General features: G+C 36.1%; 1 protein-coding gene across 1 annotated transcript; it reads left to right on the plus strand.

Moving 5' to 3' along the window:
* Positions 1-720: 720 nt before the first annotated feature.
* Cpr97Ea (cuticular protein 97Ea) lies at positions 721-21344 on the plus strand. The gene is made up of 4 exons (XM_075291542.1): positions 721-1018; positions 19895-20064; positions 20134-20410; positions 20473-21344. Exons 1-4 carry the CDS (start codon positions 1010-1012, stop codon positions 21091-21093), a joined length of 1077 nt encoding a protein of 358 aa, XP_075147657.1. The 5' UTR covers positions 721-1009; the 3' UTR covers positions 21094-21344.
* Positions 21345-21807: the final 463 nt, after the last annotated feature.

The following is a 21807-nucleotide window of genomic DNA, read 5'->3' on the forward strand; positions in this document are numbered from 1 at the left end:
AAAATTGTGTTCTTCATTTTTAAGAAACATTTTCTCATATTTAATTCACGTCATTGAAGTAAGCAAAAAATAATTAAAATAAGAAACACTTTCTCACATTTGACAACATTGAACTAAAATCAACTAATTTTCATGAACTAAAATAAAGTTAAATCGGCTTTTTTCTGGGGACATGATTTGCGAAAACTTCCAATTTGATTAAATTTTTGTAAAAAAATATCTAAAGATTCCTTTTCTTTTGTTTCCCTTTGTTGTCTCGTATCAATTGAATTTCCCATCATTTCTGATCTGCTGCCGTTGAAGTTGTGTTCATTTGTTCTCTTCACATGATCAAATAATAAAAGCTTTCGATGAGAGTTAACATTTTCTTAAATAAAGCTTTGCCGTGGAGTTTCAATCAAATAAAAGGGTTTTGGAAATTCGTGGTGAGTTTAAAGGAATGCAAATGCAGGAATTTAAAAAAAATCTCAAGAGTATTTGAAGATGAGCAAAAGTTTAAAGTAGGAAAAGCCATGCACATGGCAAAAAAAATTTCCATCTCTTCATGTTAAATTAGTTTGGTTAGCAGTGACAGTGTCAGAGAAAACATTGGGAAAGGTTTCTTGAACAAAGCCACCATACATATGAACACCAGCCACCAAGTGCCTGACAATTGTTTCTTTCCTCTTTTTCTTGGCCACATACAAATCAAGTACAAGCTATAAAAAGGCCAAGTTGCTTTTGCAGCCGTTCAGTCCAAACGCGGAGTTTTACAAAGTCATTGAGAATAGACCAACCAGTCGATCTAACCGGGTGCAAGAAGAAAAACAAAAAAAAACACAGCAAAACAAAAAGAGAATTTCTGGAGTTACATTCAAAGTTCAGATACAATTGCCCATGTTATTGTTGGTGGTGGTGAAATATAACCACAAAAAATTTTAAAAACATAGAGGAGATTTTTAATGAAAGCAAATAAGAAAAAAATTATACATAGTTAATTGCTTGAATAATTACATAAGTGATCACAACAATGCCCGTGGTATGTTCAATTGAAACGTTAAAAAAAAAAGAAATAATGATTACAAAAAATATTATAAATTAAATTTTAATACTAAGCCAAGATTTCATGCATGAACAAAACAATTGATAAGTGGTGAGGGGAATTCCCCTTAACGATAGTGCATCGATATTACTCATTCATTAGTCAGTTTGCATTCACCTATACAAAAGGTCAAAGTTAACAACTGCTTGAAAATCCTACAAGACTTTATTTACACTTAGAAAAATGTTTATTGTGTTCAAATTAAAAAAAAAATTAACTAACAAAACAAACGTTTGTGGCACACGTACAGAAAAACTATTTGTTGACTTCGATCACGAAATAAATTTTGGTAGATTATTTTTGGCTCGAGTGGCAACCGTGGTCCTAACGCCTATAGGAACAGTGTAAGGCGTATTTTCAGGATGAAGATACAGTGGGACACTTCCTACACAAAAAAAGAGAATTCTGATTCATTCATGATTTTTTTTTTAGTTTTTAATTGAAATGTCTTCAATCGCGATAATGGCAGTATCAATCACAGTTTTAATTGGGTATAAAAACAATATTTGATTAAAAAATTAATTGATTTGTTTTGAAAATTTCAATTAACTTCAATTAAAAATATATGTGATGTTGGTTGCAAAAATCAATTAATTTTTTTTTATTTTAATTTTTAAATTAAATTGTTAATTGGAACAATTTGTTTAATAAAATCGGCGAACATTTTCGTTCATTTTCTTAACTACCCAGCAAAAAAGACATCGACGTTCCGTTGGATCCGGAAGTGGTGCAACATCGGCGCAGAAGCGATGAATTTAACATGGGCTTGTAATAGGACGGATGTCCACCATTTCAACAGCCTTTACACTGAATTTTCATCACTTCTTAAGGTGAGACAAGAATTCAGTGTTTTGGATGTGAATTAAAAAAATTTAGTGATATTTTGCCAAATAAATAATTTTTATAATTTCTTTTTGTTTGACCTCAAACATTCCCAAAAATGCCATATTTTTATACCCTCCACCATAGGATGGAGGGTATATTAACTTTGTCATTCCGTTTGTAACACATCGAAATATTGCTCTAAGACCCCATAAAGTATATATATATTCTGGGTCGTGGTGAAATTCTGAGTCGATCTGAGCATGTCCATCCGTCCGTCCGTCCGTCTGTTGAAATCACGCTAACTTCCGAACGAAACAAGCTATCGACTTGAAACTTGGCACAAGTAGTTGTTATTGATGAAGGTCGGATGGTATTGCACATGGGCCATATCGGTCCACTTTTACGTATAGCCCCCATATAAACGGACCCCCAAATTTGGCTTGCGAGGCCTCTAAGAGAAGCAAATTTCATCCGATCCGGCTAAAATATGGTACATGGTGTCAGTATATGATCTCTAACAACCATGCAAAAATTGGTCCACATCGGTCCATAATTATATATAGCCCCCATATAAACCGATCCCCCGATTTGGCTTGCAGAGCCTCTAAGAGAAACAATTTTCATCCGATCCGGCTGAAATTTGGTACATGGTGTTGGTATATGGTCTCTAACAACCGTGCAGAAATTGGTCCATATCGGTCCATAATTATATATAGCCCCCATATAAACCGATCCCCCGATTTGGCTTGCGAGGCCTTTAAGAGAAGCAAATTTCATCCGATCCGGCTAAAATTTGGTACATGGTGTCAGTATATGGTCTCTAACAGCCATGCAAAAATTGGTCTATATCGGTCCAGAATTATATATAGGCCCCATATAAACCGATCACCAGATTTGACCTCCGGAGCCTCTTGGAAGACCAAAATTTATCTGATTCAGTTGAAATTTGGTACGTGATGTTAATATATGGCCTCAAACACCCATGCAAAAATTGGTCGAAATCGGTCAATAATTATATATAGGCCCCATATAAACCGATCCCCAGATTTGACCTCCGGTGCAAAATTCATCCGATCTGGTTGAAAGTTGGTACGTGGTGGTAATATATGATATTTAACAACCATGTGAGTTGAAATTTGTGGATGACAGTCTTTCGTAGAAGTTTCTACGCAATCCATGGTGGAGGGTACATAAGATTCGGCCTGGCCGAACTTACGGCCGTTTATACTTGTTTTAGAATGGATTTAGCATTTTTTTTCGAAAAAAATTTAGTAGTTTATACCATTTTATTAATTTTTATTCTGTTTTTAACCTATTTAACCCAAGGAATGTTAAAATTTAACATTAAAAATATAAAAAAGCAAGTTATAAAAACCTGAATTAAAAGAACTTCATGTGTAGTTAAAATAAAGAACCTCTTTGGGAGGACGTGTTTGGAAGTGCCTTAAAGTTGTGCCTTTAGAAGAACTTCCAATTTTTTTTGCTGGGTAACTGCGTTCTTAGTTTGATTAAAAAATCATTTTTTAATTAAAGGCATAACTATTTTCTATCACTTTCTTAATTGACTATGTGTTTTTATTTTGATTAAAAAATTGATTGTATCAATTAACTTTTTTGAATTAAAAAAAATGAATAATTTTTTTAACTGACTTAATCTTCCGAATTTGATTAAAAAGTTAATTGTATCAATTAGTTTTTTAATTGAAAAAATTTTCAGCTTTAATTAATTTTTTAATTGGAAATATTTCAGTGATATTTTTTTCTGCGTCAAAAAGATATAGATCCCACCATATCGGCGAAGAAATAATAATCTGACCCAGCTTGAAAATGGACTGGAAACAAATAAGGGAATTCCTAGAATAAAAAGTGGACGATTGAAAAAAGTTTTAGCGGACAGAAAGACGAATATTGAAATAGGTTTATTAAATTTCTGTTCGATTTAACGAAATTTTCTAAATAACGAAAGGGCCTGACAATATATCGTTCGTAAAATCGAGCTTCAACTGTATAAAATAATGTAGACGTTTTTAAGCTGACAATTAAAATAAGTTGAAAGTTCCAAAAGTCACCTGTCAAAATTTCGAAAAGACTTTCTTAAAGTCGAAAATCGATTTCGATATTGATTCTCATTACAACCGCTAATAAGAAAGCTTTAGATTTTTCCGGTGTGACTGATATTTAAATCTGATGTTCTTACGAACGCAAAAAAGCACGTGGTCCCAATATACACCAATTTCTGCTTCTCTCTTGATTTCTTGAGAATCTAAAAGCCGCGTCCAATACGTACATTGGGCTTTTTTGAGATTCAAACAAATTTTAAATTTTTTTTCCGATATTTTAAGAATTACAGCAGTTGCAACTAATAATTCAGCAACCCAGATCTAGGTACCATACGTGTTTGTTTAGACTCGGCTATGCCAAAGAGAGATTATTTGTAGAGTGTAGAAAGCTAACTCTGGAAATACTACTAATATCCCTCTTCTCCACAAAATAATGCAATAAATTGTGCAGTTGATTTTGCTTTGTTGTATTCAAAAGATTTTATTGCAACATGCATGGGGATATGACTGGAATTTTGGATGTGGCAGTGCTATTGCAGCACCTTTCTTGAAAGTGAATTTGCATTGGTGAATTTTAGTGCTTACTTGCTGCCGCAACCTTATTGCTTGTATTAAACTCACTGTTGTTTTTTAGATTCTGTCAGATGCCCTGTCCGCTCAGCGGTTTCGTTTCATCGTATCACTGTTGGAGATAATGGCGTCTGGGTCGGTTGGTTACTATGCCATTCGATGGTGAATGTATCTAATGGCTTTGTTACACTTATTCACCCAAATTTGGTTAACAATGGTAGTCTGGTGCCAAGTTGATTTTCTAGTCGATTGGTCTTACATTAATACACTCGAGAAAAAATTAATGATGAAGTGATGGCTATCACCACAAATTGGTTAAAAGACCAGGGTCGTACGTCGGTTTTTGATATGCCGCGCGCGGTAAGATAGTGGGCGTATCAAAGAGGTAGTATGGATCACGAAATGCTAGTCATACGAACAAAAAGCTTGAACGAAGGCTATTTTAGATCAGTGCAATCCTTTAACGGATAGTGGTACATATTGGAGACCAAGGATCTTTCGAAACAATAAACTGATGAAACCAGTGAATGTGCTGCCCGACAACTGTTCCAAGGGCAGGAAAAATGAAGGCCACCGTTTACCGAGAATTCGCAATTTTTGATAAATATTGTCTACCTGTAATGACTAAAACGATTGCTATACGAGTACTGTGTCGATTGTTGAGACCTGCGATACACTTGAGAACTTCTAGTGTAACCGGCAATAAAAGGTGGCAGACCTTGGAAGAGTGGCACAATTTTTCATAAAGTAAAAGTAAAAGCTAAACCTTTCACTACCGTTGGCACAAAAGTGTAAAAAGTCTGACAGATTATGGCATAAAAGTATCACAATGGTAACACATAACTTATTGGGAAGATTTGAAGCCGAATCGAAGACAAGCCGTGCTCTTTCATCATGATAAGATGGTCCGAGTCGTATTTTTTTTGTTTGGGTTTCTACTGTCAGAAAGTTGCAAACGTCGAAAATGTCATATGCCTCTATAAAACGTAAAAAACGTAATAATTGTCGAAAATACTTAGAGGATACTTGGATTTGATTCCAAACTATTTTTTAATATCCTAATGCATGAAAACGTTAGAGAGATGCTGTCATATTCGTCGTATTTCCTGCTTTAAACCAACGTCACTTTTTTCTTTCCAAAACATACAAAAGTCACTCCTCGGTTTAACTTTATTTTTGTTGCTGGAAATTAGTTGATGTTAGTTAAATTTTGAAGAGAAAAACAAGCAAGAGAGGACACCGACCATCCGTTTCGAAAGCCAATACACTATCCATGGTACTTCGTATACTCATCAATATATAAATATAGCTGTAGTTACCACCACACAAGTGAAGCATACATCCAAGCATGTCGTTTAGACCAGTATGTAATGCACACATAAGCGCATTTAAAATAAACTTGGTATGAAGGTTATGTTAGATTAGATATAGTGTCAGCCCATCATTTTAATACACTCCACCATAAGATGGTGGGTATAGAAATTTTGCCAATTAGTTTGTAACGCATCGAAGTATTTGTCTCAGATCCCATACAGACAGTCTGAGTCCTGTTAATTCTAAATCGATCTAGCGATGTCCGTCCGTTTTTTGTAATCACGCTAACTTCCGAATAAAAAAACTACACTAGTTTACACTGAAAAAATAAATTTTATGAGAGGTGGCTTTTTGATCTGCTGAATTCGAAAAAAATTTTAAAAATTATTGAGATATACCGTTATTTTTAGTTTTTCGCTCTTTTTTCACTAAAAAATTATATCTCGAATTAGAAATGTCCGATTATATCGTTGTTGGAACTTAAATGACATGTATTGAGATGACGAATACTCGTGTTGGATTTGTGATAAGTGAAATGGTTCAAAAAATAACGATGCAAAAAGAGCAAATTGTCCAAAAAAAAAAATATGTTTTACGGTGACCCTTTTCCGCCGCAAAAGTACAATACATTGAAAAAAAAAATTGTTTCTCTCCATCTATACAATGATACTCTAACGTAAGTAATAGGTCAACAAGAAGAAAAACGACCAAAAAATTACATAGTTATAAGCAATTTAGTGAATAAATACGATGTCAAATCATGCAAATATGAGCAACTCACCCACACAAAAATGCCACTCGGCCATACAGAAATGCATTTTTGTGTGACTGAGTTGCTCGTATTTGCATGATTTGACATAGGATTTGTTCACTAAATTGCTTATAAGTTTTTCATTTTTCGGTTTATATATTCCAAAATTTTTCGTATATTTCGAAAGGGCCTGCATATTGTATAGTACTTTAGTAAATTGAGATCACGAAACATTTTACACTGAAAAAACAGTGAACCCACCAGGAAGAAAACTTCTTGTGAATTTTAGAAAATTTAGATTATTGTTACAAATTTTTAACTAAACAGTATTACAAACACTGACATCACGCCGATATCACAAAATTAAGTAAATATTTTTCGACAAATTCAAGAAACATTATTAAACATAATAAATTTTTTTCACTTGTTTAAGAAAATTTTGTAGTTTGAAGGAAAAAATTGGAATTCAAAATTGCAAGAATGTCTTTAGTGCCATACGAAGTTCAAGGTTGTCGCATTTGTAGTAAAATTTAAAGAAATAGTGAATAGTGAAGTACGAATTTAGTAAATCTTTATGCTTAATTTGTGAAAAATTTTTCCCATTTTTTTAGTTCATTTAACTAACGTACGAAAAAATTATTAGAATAAAGAAAACTTTCTCCAAACATAATAATTCCATGAACTAAAATGAAGTTAAATTGGCTTTAGTGAAATATAGGGTTCACTTTTAATTCCCCTCACCACTACTGTGCTACAGGGTATAATAAATCATCACTCATTTTGAAGGTGTGTGTGTGTAGAATGTTGCTCCTATTTTGATTTTGGAATTCACTCTTCAGTTGTCAAAATGCCGTCCAAGCAAGAAGAGCAGCGTATCAAAATTTTGCTCGCGCATCGCGAAAATCCGAGCTACTCGCACGCAAAGCTGGCAAAATCGTTAAAAGTTGCCAAATCAAAAGTTACAAATGTAATTAAAGTGTTTGGGGAACGTTTGTCGAAAGCCAGGAAGTCTGGATCGGGGGGAAATCGAAAACCGGAAGCCGCTGAGACGACAAAGAGAGTTGCCGGTAGTTTCAAGCGAAACCCTAACATCTCTCTCTCCGAGATGCCGCAAATAAGCTGGGTGTATCGTCTACAACCGTGCATCGAGCCAAAAAACGAGCCGGACTATCGACTTACAAGAAGGTAGTGACTCCAAATCGCGATGATAAACAAAATACGACGGCCAAAGCTCGATCCCGGAGGCTGTACACGACGATGCTGACGAAGTTTGACTGCGTGGTAATGGACGACGAAACCTACGTCAAAGCCGACTACAAGCAGCTTCCGGGACAGGAGTTTTATACGGCAAAAGGAAGACGAAAGGTAGCAGATATTTTCAAGCACATAAAACTGTCAAAGATCGCAAAGAAATATCTGTTTTGGCAAGCCATCTGTACCTGTGGCTTGAAAAGCAGCATTTTCATAGCTTCCGGGACTGTCAACCAAGATATTTACGTGAATAAACGTCTGCTGCCTTTCCTGAAGAAACACGGTTGTTCCGTACTGTTTTGGTCGGATTTGGCATCTTGCCATTACGGTAAAAAGGCCATGGAGTGTTACGCCGCCAACAACGTGCAGGTGGTTCCCAAGGACAAGAACCCTCCCAACACGCCAGAGCTCCGCCCAATTGTGAAATACTGGGCTATTGCCAAGCGGAACCTAAGGAAGACCAAAAAACTGCTAAGGACGAGCAGCAGTTCAAGGCAAACTGGCTTTCTGAGGCGAAGAAGGTGGACAAGGTGGCTGTACAAAATCTGATGGTAGGTGTCAATCGTGAGGCCCGGCAATTCGGATTTGGAAAAGCGAAAGCCTAACTGAATATTTTTCCTGAATTTTATACTAATTGAACTTGAAAAAGAAATTTAATTTGATTTTTTAAATAAACGATTTCACCGATTTACACGCGTTTTCCCTTGACCAAATTTTGACAGTATCACCCTTTATCAGCCAACCTGTTATCTTGGCGAGATCTCACCAATATCCTTGTAAAATCGCCACTGTTAAGTAGCAAAAATTATAAAAATTATTCAAATTTTTCTATACATATGTATAGCGCGACAAATCATAAATGCTCTTTTGTACAATTGCATTAAAATTGTTCTAGCTTTAAATTTCCCATATTTTTACTTTTTTACATTGCGTTAGCCGATTTTAAGTTTATTTCTACAGATTTTGTAAAAGTACAAAAATTGTCTCCAAATCGGTTAAGATGTAAATATTTGTATATGGGAATATAAACCTTCATAATAACTCCCAACAAATATGGAGGAGTTGAGATGGCAACACAAACTTTGATCTACGTAGTGGTGACGTATAATAAAGTCGGTCCTGCCCGACTTTACTTACTTGTTTTTGAGTGTAGATGCGCCATACTTGCGGCGTGAATTCAGACTGCAACACAAGATCTACATTTACAATATTCGTATTCGCCTATAGAGTTGTTTTTTCGAGTGTACATTCTATTAAAATGTGTGAATATTTTAAATAGAGTTATTAGTTGTGGTATAAAGCTTGAGTAAAACTTGTTCTTGCATGCACTAAAATAGATGTGGTCAGTTATAGTGCTCAAGTAAACATTAGCAATAACAGTATTACATTCAAGTTGATTTGAATACCCCACGACAGACAGACGGACAGACAGGTAGGCAGATTGAAAGGACGGACGTACATTCCTACCTACCTGTTAAGAATTAGCGGTTACTCGAGTAGACTTTAGTGAAAATATCCAATACAAATTAATAAATTTTTGCATAATGTTATAACGAAATCTTACATTGCTCTAAATATCAAAGGCTTACGCCACAAATGGTCTCGAAATATCAATGAGCTGGTTGTGGGGGTAGGTGGTGTTACACAAGAAACAGTTCATTCTATTATCGGAATTGAATTAGACAGACGGTTTATTGAAACACCTAATGCAAAAAACAAAAAACAGATGACGCTCTGTTTTGAAGAAGACAAAAAAAATCGGATTGTCATGTGGATCGGAAAAACGTTTGCGTGTAGAATACAAAATGTTTAGTCATCTACCAGGCATCCAACCAATCAATGGACCATTTTGGTCCATTCATTCACTTAATCATTGGCATCATCGACCAGCCAATGCTTCGCCATCCACGGTTAACTTGATAACAAGTGAGCCGTTTGAATCTTGGTCTCGTAGTGCCACCATCTGTCCCCTGGTTGCCAAAAACGTTTTACCCATGACAGATTTATCGACTACAAGTGCCTGCCTTCCAGCCAAGTAAGACACGAGAAACTCAACAACCAACGTGAAATGAATTGAAGTGAAAGGTTTATCGATGTGAATTTTCCAGATTTTGAGATTTTTCTTGTTAAGTTTTATTCAATCGCATCATAGAATATCGCAAAAAAATCGAAAATTATTCCCATGTTCTTCTTGCCGGTGTTGACTAGAGGCCACAAAAAAAACATAAACACAAAATACAGAGATTTAAAATTGCTGGCTATTGAACAGTAGCAGGGGCTGTCATTGCAAATGCTGTAGCCAGTTTTTCTTTATTGAGATTCCATTGCATTGAGAAGTGCATCGTTAGTCCAAAGTATCTTTGGATGTTGCTGACGCGTGATGATGTTGTTGTTTTAAGTTAAATTTATTGTGAATGAAAAAATAAACAAAAAATCCAGCAGCAACAACAACGAAACACATTATTTGCAAAACATACTACAATCATTCATTGCTAATTGATCAATCGCATAATTAAGTATTTATCCATCGAATATTTTATTCTTTCTACAATATTTTAATGCGAAGTAATTTTTTTTTTCATCCACGATTATTGTAGAAGTCAAAGTTCAAAGCGAATCGTTATTTACTTGTCCTCTAATGAAAAAGAGGAATGAATTGAACGGGGATGTCTATCAAACTAAAAGATTACAATAAAATCACAAGGATATTGAAATCCAACCAGATCCTGCAATTTATGCTGCAGACATATAGAAGACGTTCCTACACCCTCAAAAAAAAAAAATGCAACATATACTCTCAGACACCTTCTGCTTCAAGCATATATATTTTCAGGATTGGCCCAAACAAAATATTGTTTGTACAGTCGACTCCGCTTTAGCGCAATGCGCTTTACAGAAAAACCTCGGATAACTGAAATCGATCGCATTCCCCAGTTGTTTTTTCTGTCCATTTCATTTAAATTACTCCGCTTTAGTGAAACTCCGCTTAACTGAAAAAATCGGATTACTGAAAAGTTTTTTGTGTTCAAATGAGTTTCGTCACATTAGTATGACTTCGCTTTACTGAAAATGCCACATTCTCGCTATTGAGAGAGAGTACATTTTCTTCTCCGTATTGAGAACGCTTTATTTCAAGTGAAGATGGCACTTTCAAAACAGTTTAAATCACTCTGTAAATAAAATCAACTGAAAGGTAAAATTGTAGATGGCACACACACGGAATCAAACACCTTGTTTTTATTATTTTATGTACATAGCATTGGTCATAAGTTCGGTTAACTGAAATTGAGTGGATTTTTTCCAGTTATACGGAGTCCGCTTTACTGAAACTTTTTCAGTTATCCGAAGTTCGCATTACTGGAAGTTTTTTTCAGTTATCCGTAGTCCGCTTTAGCAAAAACTTCGGATAACTGAAATTAAATGGCTGCATTTTTAACGTTTCAGTAAAGCGGAGTCGACTGTATTGCTCAAATATATTCTGTTTCACCTTAGGCATACACTGGTAGACAAAACGTTTAATGAGATTTTCTTTGTGTGTATATATTTTTTGAGGCACGAAGTGGTTACTTCCATTTTTATACCCTGCGCCACACTGTGGAACAGGGTATTATAAGTTAGTGCATATGTTTGCAACACCCAGAAGGAGACGAGATAGACACATGGTGTCTTTGGCAAAAATGCTCAGGGTGGGCTCCTGAGTCGATATAGCCATGTCCGTATGTCCGTGAACACATTTTTGTAATCAAAGTCTAGGTCGCAGTTTTAGTCCAATCAACTTCAAATTTGGCACAATTATGTGTTTTGGCTCAGAATAGAAACCTATTGATTTTGGCAGAAATCGGTTCAAATTTAGATATAGCTCCCACATATATATTTCGCCCGATATGGACTTATATGGCCCCAGAAGCCAGAGTTTTATCCTAATTTGCTTAAAATTTTGCACAAGAAGAACAATTAGTACTGTAGTCAAGTGTACCAAATTTTATTGAAATCGGTTCAGATTTAGATATAGCTCCCATATATATATTTCGCCCGATATGGACTAATACGGTCCCAGAAGCCAGAGTTTGACCCCAATTTGGTTGAAATTTGGCACTAGGAGTACAATTAGTAGTGTAGTCAAGTGTGCCAAATTTGGTTGAAATCGGTTCAGATTTAGATATAGCTCCCATATATATCGTTCGCCCGATTTACACTCATATGACCACAGAGGCCAATTTGTTGCTCCGATTTAGTTGAAATTTTGCACAGGGAGTTCTGATTTAGATATAGCTCCCATATATATCTTTCGCCCGATATGGACTAATACGGTCCCAGAAGCCAGAGTTTTACCCCAATTTAGTTGAAATTTTGCACAGGGAGTAGAATTAGCATTATAGCTATGCGTGCCAAATTTGGTTGAAATCGGTTCAGATTTAGATATAGCTCCCATATATATAGCTTTCGCCCGATTTACACTCATACGACCACAGAGGCCAATTTTTAACTCCGATTTAGTTGAAATTTTGCACGCCAAATTTGGTTGAAATCGGTTCAGATTTAGATATAAAGGGTGATACGGTCAAAATTTGGTCAATATAAACTTGACGTATTTCTTTCAATTTTGCATTTAAAAAACCTGAAAACCCCTCATTTTGAAGGTGTGTGTGTGTAGAATGTTGCTCCTATTTTTATTTTGGAATTCACTCTTCAGTTGTCAAAATGCCGTCCACGCAAGAAGAGCAGCGTATCAAAATTTTGCTCGCGCATCGCGAAAATCCGAGCTATTCGCACGCAAAGCTGGCAAAATCGCTAAAAGTTGCCAAATCAACCGTTACAAATGTAATTAAAGTGTTTGGGGAACGTTTGTCGACAGCCAGGAAGTCTGGATCGGGGGAAAATCGAAGACCGGAAGCCGCTGAGACGGCAAAGAGAGTTGCCGGTAGTTTCAAGCGAAACCCTAACCTATCTCTCCGAGATGCCGCAAATAAGCTGGGTGTATCGTCTACAACCGTGCATCGAGCCAAAAAACGAGCCGGACTATCGACTTACAAAAAGGTAGTGACTGCAAATCGCGATGATAAACAATATACGAAGGCCAAAGCGCGATCCCGGGGGCTGTACACGACGATGCTGACGAAGTTTGACTGCGTGGTAATGGACGACGAAACCTACGTCAAAGCCGACTACAAGCAGCTTCCGGGACAGGAGTTTTATACGGCAAAAGGAAGGGGAAAGGTAGCAGATATTTTCAAGCACATAAAACTGTCAAAGTTCGCAAAGAAATATCTGGTTTGACAAGCCATCTGTACCTGTGGCTTGAAAAGCAGCATTTCATAGCTTCCGGGACTGTCAACCAAGAAATTTACGTGAAAGAGTGTTTGAATAAACGTCTGCTGCCTTTCCTGAGAAAACACGGTTGTTCCGTACTGTTTTGGCCGGATTTGGCATATTGCCATTACGGTAAAAATGCCATGGAGTGGTACGCCGCCAACAACGTGCAGGTGGTTCCCAAGGACAAGAACCCTCCCAACACGCCAGAGCTCCGCCCAATTGAGAAATACTGGGCTATTGTCAAGCGGAACCTAAAGAAGACCAAAAAAACTGCTAAGGACGAGCAGCAGTTCAAGGCAAACTGGCTTTCTGCGGCGAAGAAGGCGGACAAGGTGGCTGTACAAAATCTGATGGCAGGTGTCAAGCGTGAGGCCCGGCAATTCGGATTTGGAAAAGCGAAAGCCTGACTGAATATTTTATACTAATTGAACTTGAAAAAGAAATTTAATTTGATTTTTTAAATAAACGATTTCACGAGTTTTCCCTTGACCAAATTTTGACCGTATCACCCTTTAGCTCCATATATATACACACAAAATAATATTATAATTTTTGAGCTAACAATTAATTGTTGTTACAGAAAATTTTTTAGTTCAACAAATTTTTTGTTGATATAACAAAATGTTTGTTGATATAACAAAATTGGTTGCTAAAGTGACTAAAATCGTAATTGTATTTACAAATTACGTTGTTAGCTCAAATTTAAACATAATTTTAATTGTATTGACAATCAAATTAATTGATATTTTTTTGTGTGTACGTTTTTCTGATTTCGGCAAAAATGGTCAAAATACCAACATTTTCCTTGTAAAATCGCCACTGCTTAGTCGAAAAGTTGTAAAAATGGCTCTAATTTTTCCTAAACTTCTAACACATATACATCGAGCGATAAATCATAAATAAACTTTTTCGAAGTTTCCTCAAAATTGCTTCAGATTTAAACGTTTCCCATATTTTTTACTAACATTGTGCTCCACCCTAATGCATTAGCCGACTTAAATTTTGAGTCTATAGATTTTGTAGAAGTCTATCAAATTCTTCCAGATCGAGTGATATTTAAATGTATGTATTTGGGACAAACCTTTATATATAGCCCCCAACACATTTGACGGATGTGATATGGTATCGAAAATTTAGATCTACAAAGTGGTGCAGGGTATAATATAGTCGGCACTGCCCGACTTTAGACTTTCCTTACTTGTTTTTTACTAACATTGTGTTCCACCCTAGTGCATTAGCCAACCTAAATTTTGAGTCTATAGATTTTGTAGAAGTCTATCAAATTCTGTCCAGATCGATTCCTTACTTGTTTTAGTTGCATCATACTCTATCGGTCTCTCTTTCTAACGTTTTCAAATCCCTCAAAAAATCGCCGCTGTAACATATAGTCCCAAACATATTCCGTTCAAGCATATTTTCAGAATGTGTTCTGGGTCGTGGTCGTGACTTGAAACTTGGCACAAGTAGTTGTCGGATGGTTTAGCCCCCATATAAACCAAACCTCAGATTTGGTTTGCGGAGCCTCTTTGAGAAGTAAATTTCATAGGATCCGCTTGGTACGAGGTGTTAATATACGGCCATGTAATATTCCAAACATTTTATGTGTCCCAAACATGTTATACTAGTCTATGAATATTGTATGCTTGCACTTAAAAATAATGTGGCAAAAACTTATGTTCCAAACATAAAATGTTTACACCAAAAAATATGAAAGACAGACCAAAACACCGTTAAGACTTTCCTTTCGTCATAAGAAAGTTTAGAAGAAAGGCATATTATATTTTGATAAACGTTGACGTCTTTTACAGGATGTGAGATTGCATCTTCCCTATATCTTTCTCCCTTAAGGTAAGTACTATGTTTGCTTTTCGCGTTGAAATTTTCGTGGTTACTTTATTAAAACATTCCAATATAAAGCAGATAAATTAACTCAATTGATGCGATGTTTCTTGTTTTTCTAAATTTCGACAAGACTTTACAGGAATAAGTTTGTTTTCATTTATAATTCCGATTATTTAAGGAAAAGTAATAAAGTGAGTTTCAACTCGAAAACCGAACATAGTACCCACTTTTACACATTATTTATTTAGTCCCCCCTTCGCTTCTGTAATAAAAATTTGTCGCAAAAATATTGTTTTGTCACCAAACATGCTTGCCAAAATTTGATAGGTAACATAGTTTCCGTGAAAATAACATGCGTGCGATAAACATTTTATATGCTCCCCGTAAAAAATTAACATTACGCGTTTGAAACAAGTTTGTCTCCAGAGAATGGCTATGTATCTATAAAAAGCCAATGAACTTCATATGTTCGAATAATTCCCTCTTCGAAGTCATGTGGGTATAAAAATTTCTTCAAGGTCGGTCATAATATGACTTCATTGCGGAAGAAAATAAAAAAAAAAAACAAAAGCGGGCAATAGAATTTACTTTCATTGCCCAGCCGTATCAACTAGAGCAGATACCAGAAATCAAATGCATGAGATAATACGAGTACAACGAATCTAAATGCCATTGTAAATCGTGTATTAAATATGCGTTTTCCTACAAACCCTTTCACTTTTCTTTGCGACCATAGACTGACTGTAGTCACCGCAAATAATGAGACAAAGTAAAGGCAATATCAAATCGCCAACACCACCATACCACATGTGATCAATGTCAAACAGGAAGACAAATTTATGCATTGCATTATATATCGACTTACCTGAAACTAAAACTACTACAACATAACAGAAAGGAATACCAATTATACTTACTTTGAATGTGCTGCAAAAACAATGTGTACGACTATCTTGAGCGGAAAAAGATAAAATTATGAAAATACTCTCGAATAAGAGCAATTAGATATAGAGACATACCTTGATAATTCACCATGGTTTTGTTTATTTGCAGTGCGCAGTCATTTCACTCAATTGCGCAGTCAAGTGACTCAATTTCTTTTTGGAAAACGAGAATTACCATACAAATCAGTCAATTTGCATTACAAAAAAGGTGTGGATGTATAGAATTTTACATGTTTTTCCAATATTTGGTGTTTCATCAAAAGAACAAAGGAAAGAAAACAAATTAAAGCCAAATTAAAAAATCACTCAATTGCAGACGAAAAAGAGCCCTCTACGGTGTGCACACAAACTACAGCGCTGTGAATTCACTTTCGTTGTCTATACCTTCCTTGGTCTATGGTTATTAATGCAGGTCAGATGGTATTTCCATATGGTACCATATGGTGGACGTTTAGACATAGCCCCCATATAAACCGACCCCCAGTTTTGACAGACATACGGTGAATATGCACATGGCAAATGATCCGCTTCAACCACACTGTGGAACAGGGTATTATAAGTTAGTGCATATGTTTGCAATGTCTGTCTGTCTGTGAAAACATTTCTGTGATCAAAGTCCAGGTCGAAGTTTTAGTCCAATCGACTGCAAAATTTGGCACAAGTTTTTGTTTTGAGTCAGAATAGAACACTATTGAAATCGGTTCAGATTTAGATATAGCACTCATATATATCTTTCAGCCGATATGGACTTATATAGCCACAAAAGGCAGAGTTTTACTCTAATTTGCTTGAAATTTTGCACAAGGCGAACAATTAGTACTATAGTCAAGTGTAATAAATTTGATTGAATTCGGTTCAGATTTAGACATAGCTCTCATTTATATCTTTCGACCGATATGCCCTTATATGGCCCCATAAGCCAGAGTTTTACCCTAATTAGCTTCACTAGGAGTACAATTAACCCTAGACAGCTTATCTCGCAAAAATGTTTTATTGGAAAACAGGTACATGATTGCCCAAATCAGGTACATAATTTGCGAGGAAAATGTTCCATACTCACCGTCCAAAAATAATATTTGGCTCTTGAAACATGTTTGAGGTGATCATATTCCTTCTCTGGGTGTATGCATATCAAATTTGGTTGAAATTGATTCAGATTTAAATATAGTTTCCATATATATGTTTTTCCGATTTGGCAAAAATGACCTAAATATCCAAATTTTCCTTATAAAATCGCCAATGCTGTAAGTTTCAAGTAAAAAGGAGATTTTTAGTACTTTCACTAAAAAAAAGGTGGGGCAAAAGGGAGGTCTACCTCCCCGACCAAATATCTAAAAATAAAAAAACAGATCTTTGTCTAGTGGCCACTCCTAACCCATTCAAGCCAATTTTTAAACTAGTCTGGAGAGCCCTTCTCGTCCAAATATCAAAAAATCAGATACCCCGTATTAAAACGAAGAAGTCTAGTTTTTTGACTATACCTCTCCGACCAAATATCGGATAAGAAAGTAGCTGATCTTTGTCTAGACGCAACCCCAACCTTGCCTGAACTTTTGATCGGGGTACTTTGATATGATTTTCAAAAAGTTGGGCAAGGGGGAGGGCAACCTCCTCGTTGATATTAGAACATATTATGTTTGGGACGTCTAATGTTCTTAAATAAAATATTTGCAGATACAACACACATAATAATTTACAAATACACAATAATTAATGAGGCTCTCGCAAAAATAATTATAAAACTAATTATTAAATCATAATTAGAATTTTCAAAAAACAATGAATTAGTCTTTTTAATGTTATTGTCACATTCTGTAAAAGAGATAACGTTGATCACAAAAAATCCACTGGATGATGCCCAGTGGTTAAATTCCTCGTTTTAGACTTCAATATGCCTCATATTTACACATATTCATTTGATTGTTTTTTGTTTAATGGCCCATCATCTTGTTATTTCCTCTAGTTTCGTTGACTTAATAGTTTGCGTTATACTCCATTAAGAGCCGTTGTATGTAACCAGATCATAGGAAAACAATATCAAATTTCTACCGCTTATTAAATACAAAGAAGGAAGTCATTTCTTGTCGATATCATATGAAAATATCAATGCGATTACACTTCATGCAAATACACCGAAACTATGTAATTTATATTTTTGTATAACAGAGAAATTATTTGTGGACTCAATAAAAGTGATTTACATAAGAAAACGCAATAACTTCATTTATTATATATTATGGAAAACGGCATTTAAGTAATTTATAAAACAATGTTATATTTTTATTTGTATGTATCTTAAAAGCATTTTAAAGACAAATAAATTTACCACCTCTTATTAAAAAATTTGGTGGTAAGTCTGCAATTACACTGAGTAGAATATGACTAAAATATGGAGAAATCATTACTAACATTGTGTGTAAATTGTGGGTTAGGAATACTACAATTCTTGGATCGAATTGATATCCACTTAGACCACTATAGGTCCATTGTGATTCCTCAGGGCTATTTTCCAAATTTATTCTTCTTGAAGTGGTCTCCTTTAATGTCGCTCAAGAACGTCAATAAAGTTGCTTCAAAAATCCAATCGGGGGCCCTTATGAGAGCGAGAATTTCTCTTAGACTACACTCCCGCAGATTGGTGAGAGCCCGAAAGAAAAAGGAATCCAGTATCTTACATCTTCTTCGGCAAATATCATCATCTTTCAGGCCAATTCTTACCATATGTTTCCCAAATGTGTTATATCCTTTTATAATTCCAATTAAATGGCTCTATTCTTGTCTGTTCATAGAAATAAGAATTTCGCAATTCCTATGATTCTTTTCGTACCATATCATTTTGACAAAGACAACCAAGGTATTTACCATAGTTCATCATATTTGACATGATTCCTGTAACGATATGAAGACAGCAGACGAAAAACGCTCATAAGGACATTCTTTCTTCCACTAGCGCCCTCCTTAGCCAGTAAATTTGTTTCCTGATTTCCCCTTATTCCACAGTGCCCAGGTATGATCATCTAATATCCTCTTCACAATCTTTAAGAAGAATGATGACAATTCTTCGCTGTCCCGTGAACTATCTTCCCAGCTTTTTAAATGAAGATCACCTTAACTTTCCACCAGGCCTTTGGTATTATCTAAATAGCAATGAGGCCCTCATTAACTACGCATACGTTTCGCTCAGCAGATCGAAAAACTCGCGAAGCTTCACTGTAATCCCTGAAATCAGAGATATCCGGTATGTCGCAGCGTAGAGTCCACAGATTTGGCAGTCCACAGATTTGTTAGTTTCATGCTCAGTTAATTTCTTATATAGTCGTCTAATATCCTCCTTACAATCTTTAATAAGAATGATGACGGGCTAATGAGTCTAAAATTCTTCGCTGCCCGGTGCACTACTTTTCCAGCTTTTGAAATGAATATCACCTTAACATTCCGCCAGGCCTTTTGTATGTATCCAAATCGCATTGAGGCTCTCATTAAGATCGAAAGACTACTGAAGCATGCTTGGGTATACTCTGTCCAAGTCTGGAGATTTTACGGACCGAAGCTGTCTATCGCCCATTTAAGATTGTCTTTGGTTACAATACTTTGTATTTCATTCCTTGTTCTACTGTAATCCCTGAAATCACAGATATCCGGAGTGTTGCAGAGCAGAGTCTACAGATTTGACAGATTGTTAGTTTCATGCTCAGTTAACTTGAACATCTAATATCCTCTCTATAATCTTTAACAAGAAGGGTCTAAAACACTTCGTTGTCCCGTGCAATATCTTCCGAGCATTAGGAATGTTGTTTTGTTAGCAATAAAAGTTTGAGGCACCAAATCCGGTTGAACAACGTATGGGATACCAATCGTGTTATTTTTTCATTTATAACAGCAACAATTTTTTAATCAATCAATATGTAATTTATTTAATTCTCTTTTTTTTTTTGAATTTCAGTTAAAAAGTTTATTCTTAATATCCATACTGTGTGCAGTGACGTTGGCACAAGATTATCAAGACTATCAGGAAAATACTCCAAGACCTGCACCCTTAAGACTGCGACCCAGTTCCGCCCAATTGGATACACCCAGACCGACACCAGTACCAATTTTAAAACAAATCAATAAGTAAGTTATTCCAATCGATCAAAAAACTTGGCCTGAATTGCATATCAATGGATATCGTTTACTTTGCAGACATAATGAAGATGGTTCCTACACATATGGCTACGAAGGGGCAGATGGTTCATTTAAAATTGAAACGAAATTAGCCACTGGAGAAGTGAAGGGCAAGTATGGTTATGTGGATGAGACCGGCAAAGTTCGAGTGGTTGAATATGGTGCCAACAAATATGGTTTCCAACCATCTGGAGAAGGTATAACAGTAGCACCACCCACTTTAGTTGATGAGACGAAACGAGAGCCAGAGCCAGACTATGAAGAAGAACCCATTAATAGACCACAAAGGCCACAGGTAAGATTTCGAAATTAATTTAGACTAATTTGAAGTAATTTCCCTTTGGTTCGTATTTACAGCGTATTAATCGCCCGCAACCCCAGTACAGACCCGCTCCTCCACCACCACCACCTCCACCACAACCTCGTCCCCAACCACAATATGTTCAATATGAAGATGAAGAACCTGAGCCAGAACCTCCACGTAGACCTCAATATGTTCCACAAAATATACCAGCCAGATCTGTTGGACCTGCACCACCCCGCCTACAAATACCCGGAGCCCAACGTACCACCGATGTTGTTTATTCTCCAGTACAAAAAGTTTCCCGGCCAGAATCAGAATACTCGCAAAGCACATCATTTGGCGATGGTGGTTCCTCACCTAACTTACGCATTTCTCGTCCTGTCTACGCCCCAGCTCCTGATACACCTTCGCCATCAAGTGCCCGGGCTCAAGGTTTCCTAGGACCAGCTTCTGGTGGTCGTCCTCTACTGGAACCTTTCCAATTTGGACCATCTCCTGCTCCGGCTCCCAGACCTGCTCCACAGCCCATTCCTGTACAACAGCCACGCTATCAGCAACCTCAACCACAAAGTCGCAGCGGAGGTGGTAGTCTATTGGATCAATTGGCAAGGGATTATGCCCTACCGGAAGGTACATCTCAACCATTACATGATATCTCATTTGGATATTATTAGGAGAGCTGGAGCTGGGTGGTTTGGTTAGCCCTGGCTATTGGGTCAAAGAGAGTCATCGAGGAGATTTAATGTTGCCTTTACAGTTATTGAGTTTTATAAATTTTTTTGTAATTTTAGTTGAAGATCGTAAATTTTCATCGTCGTGTTCTGAATTTTGTGTGTTCTAACAATACCATTTCCACAATTAGAAACTAAGTTGAGTACGAAATTTACCAGTTTTGTGGTGAAAATAAAGAAAATTAAACAATGGAGTTATCTATGTTGTTTTTGAAATCAATTTTTCGCTTAGGCTACGTTAGGTGAGGATCGGTTTCCCTTTCCCCATTTAGTACTTAACGGATAAACACTAAAAGTTTTATATGTGATAGTGTTTTTTTAAAGAATAGAACATCGAGGTCTTTAGACTTTCAAGTCAATTGTGTTAGCGTTTTTCAAATGATTTAAGAATTTTTAATTATTATTCGTAATAATAACATATATTTGCATTTCTTTATGTTCAGTTCCATCATATTTAGAGAACGCCAATTATACAGGCTCTCTGGATCAGTTTGAAGTAAGGATTGGTCTTCACTATTCCGGTAATTTTTATAATTCTATTGTCGTCAGCAGGTTAGGTTAGGTGGCAGCCCGCTGTATCAGGCTTAATAAGACTATTCAGTCCATTGTGATACCACATTGGTGAACTTCTCTCTTATCACTGAGTGCTGCCCGATT

Source organism: Haematobia irritans, chromosome 1 (assembly GCF_050003625.1).
Source record: "Haematobia irritans isolate KBUSLIRL chromosome 1, ASM5000362v1, whole genome shotgun sequence".
Classification (NCBI taxonomy): domain Eukaryota; kingdom Metazoa; phylum Arthropoda; class Insecta; order Diptera; family Muscidae; genus Haematobia; species Haematobia irritans.

What these genes read in the sequence shown, in the direction of transcription:
- Cpr97Ea (XM_075291542.1), top strand. An exon ending in ATTTTAAAACAAATCAATAA is followed by an intron (nt 20,065 to 20,133) that starts GTAAGTTATTCC and finishes TTTACTTTGCAG; the next exon opens with ACATAATGAAGATGGTTCCT. An exon ending in ATAGACCACAAAGGCCACAG is followed by an intron (nt 20,411 to 20,472) that starts GTAAGATTTCGA and finishes TCGTATTTACAG; the next exon opens with CGTATTAATCGCCCGCAACC.